This window comes from Neodiprion fabricii, chromosome 5 (assembly GCF_021155785.1).
Source record: "Neodiprion fabricii isolate iyNeoFabr1 chromosome 5, iyNeoFabr1.1, whole genome shotgun sequence".
Taxonomy (NCBI): Eukaryota; Metazoa; Arthropoda; class Insecta; order Hymenoptera; family Diprionidae; genus Neodiprion; species Neodiprion fabricii.
The window spans coordinates 24,662,337-24,670,662 of NC_060243.1; the positions used below are offsets into that span (position 1 = coordinate 24,662,337).

At 41.8% G+C, this 8,326-nt stretch overlaps 1 protein-coding gene across 2 annotated transcripts in view; it reads left to right on the top strand.

The window, feature by feature from the left end:
• Window positions 1-7,776, top strand: part of LOC124183749 (chondroitin sulfate proteoglycan 4) — a 52,430-nt gene extending 44,654 nt beyond the window's left edge. For both annotated transcript variants that reach the window (XM_046572682.1, XM_046572683.1), the window contains 4 exons: window positions 41-701; window positions 867-2,920; window positions 3,242-3,648; window positions 3,802-7,776. In XM_046572682.1, the coding sequence (XP_046428638.1) occupies window positions 41-701; window positions 867-2,920; window positions 3,242-3,648; window positions 3,802-5,769 (5,090 nt within the window). In that variant the 3' untranslated portion in view covers window positions 5,770-7,776. The remainder of the gene's footprint in view (window positions 1-40; window positions 702-866; window positions 2,921-3,241; window positions 3,649-3,801) is intronic.
• Window positions 7,777-8,326: the final 550 nt, after the last annotated feature.

Here is an 8,326-nt window from a genome sequence, read left to right on the forward strand (position 1 = left end):
AGTCTGTTCCTAGTAACTTCCGTCCGTTCTTTAATTTTAGCAAAATCGAACGCGATGCTCGGACTCCAGGTGAGCGACGGTATCGAGAGCAGTCAGCCAGCTTATTTGAGAGTCTCAGCGTACCCACTGCAAATAAAGCTTCAATATAATACAGGCTTAGTGGTGGTCCATCGGTCGTTTTCTCATCTGACGCCGGCGAATCTATCCTTCATAACAAACTCCGATGATTCCAGTATCGAAATACGGTACGACATTGTTAGTCCGGCACAGTTTGGGACAATACAAAAGTTCAAGGACGTCTCCGGCTCCTGGAGCAATGTCGATCACTTCACCAGCAAGGATGTTGAGCTGGACTGGGTGCGGTATCTTCATAACGTAGGCAGCCCATCTCAGGATGAGTTTAAGTTTCAAGCAAGCGTAAGGGAGGTCAGAACTCAGCATACCTTCGACTTCAGGATCACGTTCATTGACCTGGAATTGAAAGAGTCCAGGCGACTGCCCGTAAATTTTACCAATTCCATCGAGGTTGTTGTAGGCTCGCAGAATCTGAAATTTCAAACGAACCCCTTGACCACCCCAGTCAATAAGATCGTATTCACCATTGAGGAATCACCAAAGTATGGGGAACTGTTTTTGACTAAAAAAGCAGTGTTGAAAGGCGATACATTCACCCAGGAAGATCTCGACGCCGGAAGACTAAGGTATATAGAAACATGCACTTAATTCGAAAGAAAACCACCTTTCTAGTCTACTTCCAAAGTAGATAATATTCCACCGTTTCAGCTTCATTTAATTTCGTGACAGAAAATTTTTAATGAAAAACGAACCCTGATTTCAGATGCGCTTAATGCCACGTTTCGTTACAGATACAAACTCCTAAGGAAATCTTTCTCCAACATCAACGATGAGATGGTGTTCAGAGTGAAGGCGCCACAGTGCGTGGAGATCGCGTCCTCACTTCTTATCAGATACAGCCTGCAGAGAAACGGAAACGGACCTGAAACGGTCAACAGATTAAGGGTGAACGAGGGAGGCAGCGTACCATTGAAGATAATGCGTTTCGATGGTAAAAATTACGGCGTTACTTCGCTAACTTACAACGTAACGGTCACCCCTTTACACGGCTGGCTAAAGGTCGTCAATGATACATTTTATTCAAACCCGAGGCGAAATGCTACGTATTTCACGTCCAGCGAACTGGCCGCCGAGCTTGTACACTATGTTCATGATGATACGGAGACTCCGGAGGATACTTTTGCGTATGTGGCCATTTCCTCAGAGCGAGAGAACTTCATGTACGTAGGCAATTTTCACGTTGAAGTGGCAATGAGAAACGACAATCCGCCAACACGACTCAACGCCAGAGTGTTTCACGTTGTTCTCAACGGCGAACGAATTCTCACTAACAAAGTACTCGAGTACATTGACGCTGATCTCGATACGAAACCTTCGGACATCGTCTACTCGAGGCGGGACGCGGCAAACGGGGGACTCTACAAAGTGACCAATCCTCCGGTACAAATATACGAATTCACGCAGCAGGACGTTAACCGGCATCAAATACTCTTCAGACACCATGGCGAGGAGACGGGAAAAGTCGAGTTAGGTGTCACCGACGGGCATTTCTACACCGCTGGAGTCCTCGAGGTCCAGGCGAGCCCGCCGTATGTTAATCCTGTACCAACCAATAGCTCGGTGGTCAAATTTAACGAATCGACGACTCTGACTACAGCGGTGCTTCAGATTGAGACAAACGTGAATGCCAATGACAGCGAGATAATTTACACCGTGATAGAGAAACCGAGACACGGTGTGTTGCTCAAACGCGACAAGGAGACGACTACGTTCACTCAAGATGATCTAGCTCACGGAGAAGTTAGCTATAAACACCAAGGTGGCTCCCTGACCAAAGATAGCTTCAAGTTTCGCGTTTCCGCAAAAAAAACTGAGGCTGAAGGCCATCTTACCGTCAAAGTTTACCCGGAGAGCTATTGGGAACCACTCATCGTCGCCAACAATCAAACGGTTCTCGTCGAGGAAGCGACGAGTGTTCTGCTGTCTAAGAAACACCTGGAAGTTATGCATCCAAAAATATCCCCGGGTCAGATAACATATCTGGTTAAAGAAAGACCTCGATTTGGAAATCTTGAACTCCAGTCTCCTGATCAGGAACACAGCGACGAGGCTAGGGACGATTACGTTGTCACCAGCTTTGAGCAAAGTACTATTAATGAGGGTAAACTGCACTATGTCCAGTCGGAACCGAACCAAACTCAGGACAGCTTTACGTTTGACGTTACAAATGGGATAACGTGGCTCCGAGACCTCGCCCTCAACTTCGTTGTCATCCCTGACAAGATGTACCTAGCAAGCGGGAACTTGAGTGTCGTCGAGGGAAAGAGCGTCGTTTTAGACGAGTCAGATTTCCCAGTGATAACGGAATACTATGCGGGAAAGGTGACGGACTACAGAGTTATTGAAAAACCAAAGCACGGTACCCTGATTGATTCTACGAAAAATTCACTGGTGAAGAAGTTTCCGCAAAAACACCTTGCTGCTGGTGTCATAATGTATCGACATTCGGATGATGAAACTCTGAACGATAGTCTTAGACTTGTCGCCATTGCCGGTGAAAAAACCAGCGAACCCTTTGAGCTTGGATTCAAAGTAATTCCCGTTAACGACGAAATTCCGTTTCTGGTTAATAAGACCACTTTGAATGTATGGCAAGGTGGCTCTGTCTTTATAACGTCCAAGAATCTTGCTACTCTTGATAACGATACTGAACCGGCAAATTTACAGTATCATGTAACCAGCATCAGAAATGGATTTATCTCACTGAAGCAGTTTAAGAAATTGGAAATTCGTAATTTTACTCAACAGCATATCAACAACATGGAAATAATGTTCACACATACGAGTAAGTTGGAAATATTGCATTTATTAAAATTGTTCTCCAGAATATTATTATAGTTTCACGTTGAATTATGGAATGAGCTCTCGGGAAATTTTACTCAGATAGTACGTTAGAAATTTCTACCAAAATTCAAAAATTGTCAGAAAAATCTTCTCCATTAACATGAAGTACTCAATTTCTTTACTTTTCCGTAACATGTATGTACCATGAAATTTGTTAATAAAAAGATAATCACTTATCGTTGGGCCAACTTGAAGAACAGTTCTCATATAATCACTTATCAATCATTTTTGAGCTTGAAAGCAATTTTTCTTATCTCTACAGACGAATCAGATGCTGAATTTATCTTCACGATTGACGATGGGGTTCATACTACAAGTAACTACACGATGCTGGTTGTAACGCGAGAAGTCCGTCTCTCGGTGAAGAACAATAATCCATTAAACGTGTTTCCATTAACAAGGAAACCGATATCTGCGGACCTACTCTTTATTGATAGTACGGATGGCAATCGTAAAATAAAATACATTGTCAGAAGCGGGCCGCATCTCGGGAGGATAATCATGGAAACGAGCGAGGGGATATGGCTCGAGGTTGACAGGTTTTCTCAGAGCGATTTAAATCACAGCAAAGTAATTTACGAACACACCAAACAATTCATGGATCTCTCTGCCAACGACTCCTTCGTCTTCGACGTAGAGGCACATTTCGCTAAGCCGGTACTGAATCAGGTAACCCGTTTTCTTTACTCTTGTGCTATAAAAAAACTAAAGAACAAATGCTAGAACAGTAATTTTTAGGTGCAAACGGCCAAAGCTTTACCAACTCACATCGATTTGTTACAAAATTTCATATATAATCAATCCAACGATTTATGATTTCAGCTCTTTCAAATTGAGATATCTGTATCAAGCGGCGGACTTGACAGATACATATCAGCCGAAAGCGTTCGCGTCGAGGAGGGAGGTTCGGGAAAGGTGATAGTGAACGTTACCGGCATTGTTAAGTTTCTGCAGGCAAAAGCTGGCCTTGAAAATCCCACGGTAATAACCAGACTTGCCACACATCCTAGCCACGGCCACGTTATGCTTTTACCAGACTTAAATGTGACGACATTCACACTGCCTGAAATCGAAGGAGGAAAGGTAGCGTACTTCCATGATCACTCGGATACGACGGAAGATCACATTCACTTCTCTGTGTACCTGACTCCGGGCCACATTCTACTGTGTAACACGACTGTCCCAGTAATTGTAACGCCGATAAATGACGAGCCTTTCAAACTCGTAACCAACGCGCCTTTCGTCTCTGTTGTAAGAAATCAGAACCAGACAATAACCAGAGAAAACTTGCTTACGACCGATCCGGACACAGACCCTCAGGAACTATCCTACGACGTTATATCTGGCCCAACTTACGGCAGGCTTCTTCTGCTTCCCCAAGATCAAAATTCATCCGAAGTTCATCAGGTGAACAAGTTCAGCCAGCACGATGTTGACTCAAATCGTCTCGTCTATGAGCACTCCGGCCCGTTACAAGCGGCTTCGTTTTACTTTAGGGTATCTGATGGGAGATTCAACCCGGTCTACAGGGTATTAAACTTTCACGTTCTCCCAATCCGTTTGAACGTAACTGTCGTCGGCCCTGTCAGCCTCCAGCAGGGCTCTAACGTAGCTCTGATATCAGAGGACAACATAAAACTAGAAACTAACGCGAGGCAGGATTTGGTCACCTACAATGTAACAAAGGCACCGAAGTTCGGCACCATATACGTCAGGGACGCTGCGGCGGTTAGCTTCAGGCACACGGATCTTCTGTCGAAGAGTGTGATGTTCATGCAGACCGACATGACCGTGTCGAATGATAGCCTCGAGTTAGCGGCACAGCTGAGCGATTTTGAGGCAAAACACGTCGTCATCGACGTCATTGTAGAACCATTGATGATCGTGAATCCCATGGTGGCTATAGCAGGGGAGAGAAATCGGTTGGATCTACGATACATGGACGCGACGCCACTGGCGAAGCTGACAAGTAGCAACCCGGTGTTCCTGGTGACGAGGAAACCGAAGTATGCACGAATTAAAAAGATCATCAGGAGTTCCGGAGATAGGAAGGGCACGCGGGAACGAGAAGTGAGCAAGTTCGCCCATCAGGAGCTGATTTCGGGCCTGATATACGTTGTATGTAAAAAAATGCCCGCTCTGGAAATCGAAGGGACACCCGACAGCTTCGGCTTTGTGCTGGCAGCATCTATATTTCAGCCCGCGGCTGGCAACTTCAACTTCCGAATAAAATATAACGTCGACGATTTCAATATGACCTTAGGTAGTCCGATGGACCCGGTTGGGCACGAGGGAGAAATGGCAATAGCCCCCAACATGAGCAACGACTATCTCCTCATCCTGGGAATGCTCTTGGGCGTTTTCCTCCTCGGCGTAGTCGTCATAATCACCATAAGGTGTAGACACAATCGGTACAAGCATGCCGACGACAACAAGACCGAACCATCACCCGGGGTTGGTGTAATGCCGCTACCTAGACCACCCGATCATCTTATGCCCGCCACTCCGCACCTCAAACGATTCGGTAATGATCATGATGGCATTACGGGAAGTAGTACCCCACTTCCAGTCCTACCATCCATGCCAGCCACTCTTCCTCAATGCAAGGTAATCCCTCTTAGCCCTTTGGACAGCATCGCTGGCTCCGAGGTCGACGTCTCTTCGAGGTATCCTTACGGTGTGCCGGACGGTGACGAGTGGAGCAGCTTTGACACTTCCGATCTGCCGTGTCCCTCGGCTACCACACCTAGGGCCAATCCGTTACTCAGGAGAAACCAGTACTGGGTATAGCACAAGGCCTACTGTCATAGACGTGACAAGTTTTTGCCTTTCACGCAGCTGAGACTTTCATGATGAGGTTTTGGCGAAGCGAGACGAAGTCCTACGGTGACGTCGTGCCTCAAGGAAAGACTTTTAAGTACACGATACACGTGTGGATACTGTTCTTGACTTTTGGTTCGGCTCGATGAACGACCGATTGACGATTGTGGTCACTCGAATGGTGCTGATCGTAAATCCGAACGAGAAATATAGACTTTCACATATTTACATTTAAGGTTCTCAATGTCAGGGAAAGGTACTCTGGCACGGGGTGGATATAAGGGAAAGGGTGGGAGGGTACTTCGAAATTGACGAAAACACATTAAAGGTATCGTAAGAACGCACTGGCTAAGCAACCAAAGTAAAACTACGACTTAAGATTTAGATAATGTGCCTACGAAGGTAGAGGTAATTAAAAATTAACACCTAAGTTAGCGTTAATGATGATTAAATATACGTTATATATACATATAATATATCTATATTCGGTAGCTTTTTAATGAACATATTATTATATCTGCGTCGCAACGCGTTAACACCAAAAATCTTTAACCGGAAAAAAGAGAATGGAAAATATTAATATTAACGGTAAAAATTGATTTAACTGGGAAGTAATGGTACAGTCCGCTCTTTCAATAGTGCCCCGATCGAAATGCATGTCGATCTATTTGATACGATAATTCTTTTGCTAAAATGATAATTGTACTAAGTAATTTGTTAATCTTGACTTATGCACGCTTAGTATTATGGTTTGTGCAAACTGACTCAAATAACAAATTATTTCAAACGTTTCAAAAGCTATATCATTAAATGAACGACTGCATGTGTCATGATACGAGTTTATAAAAGGCAAGTCGATTTATCGTATGAATAAATATTCCAAGCTAAAATAGTTGTGGACAATATAGTTTTCTTTGAAATTGAACAACAAAATTATCATGATATGCGAATTACGAAATATCTTCATTCTGATAAAAAAAAGATTATAATTCAAGTACATATTTTATAATTCTTATATTACGATAATTTTGTTATTTACTTTCAAAGAGTTTTCATTGGCAGAGCGGACTGTAATAAGCTCTGTTGAGTGTTAAAATTGTTGTAAATGTGTTCCAGTATTAAAGCGTGTTATAAATAAATTTATGAATGTTGACAGCGGGCAAAGCTGTTCACCAAGCACGTTTTGGCTTTGAATCGCGAGATATTTAAATTGTTGTTAGACGATACTACTAAAATAATTAATTGGTCGTAAGTTAAAAATTCTCAAATGTACTATAATACAATATAGGATCTTTTTACTACACACGGTAGAAACAGACTTACTTCGAACAAGTATCTATGTGTATACAAAAATACTTCCTGAGCTAAGGAAAAGTGTCCCAAACTCTGTCCGAGACTAACTGAGGAGAATTTCGAAAACAGAATTATAATTTCAACGAAATATCATTGGAATCTTACTGTCGGAGTAAGTAAAATCAATTAATGTGGTCAAACACGACGCAGAAGAACAAATCATCAATATATTTTAAATCAAGTATGTTGACAATTTTTTATGTTTTTGTACAAAGAAAGTTTTAATTTTTTACACTTTTCCTTGTAACGGTAGAATAGCAATCAATATTCACATAGATTATGATTGTTTTTATCATCATCGTCATCATCGTTACTGTTATTAATAATAATTGTTCAATACATGTAAACCTATACGTACACATGTGTATCCATAGCCTATGCGGAGAAATTGCAATACAAATTTATGCGCATACGCTATAGTGCATTTGAAATCAAATAGGCTTTTTTACAAACTAGGTATTGTCCAAAATGTAGATGAAGAAGAAGAGGAAGACAATTAGCGCCCTACGAGTGCCAAAATTATAAAATAACAAATTATTATTTATAGTGATCATCATGCGACTGTACTCGAACCCTGTCCATCAATATAAAATAAGTAATAAAACACGGTTTAAAAAATTCTAACGATACGTCGTTGACTGAAGATATATGAAGACTTTATAGCTAGCCCTGAATTGTTTATCGTAATGGTTTATCAACTCCAGTGTTGGGCACCACTAATTACTTTGTGTAATTAAGAAAGAAAACTCTAATTACATTTTCAATTTGAAATTAGGTAAGAATGACTTATTATACTTACAATTGCAATTTGTAATTAGAAAAATGACGATTACAAATTACGAATGTAATTAGTATGGACTTTGCGTCTGATTACAAATTACAAATGTAATTAGAAATGGTTTTTCTACCACTTGTAAGCATCTTTCATTTACGAAATTATTGTAATTTCTAGTTTCCGTTTAGCGATCTCAAATTGCATGAAAACAGTCTCACGATGGCTCATTTTACGTCTCATTCTTTACGGAATCATAGGAAGTGTCTCCATTATGCACTTTTCGGCAAACGACATGCGAAAAATGTGGAAATAGTAATAACAAAAATATTAAAAATGAATAAAATAGTTTAACACGGGTCCAAAACCACACATTTTTTTGACGATTTTCGGGATATTATC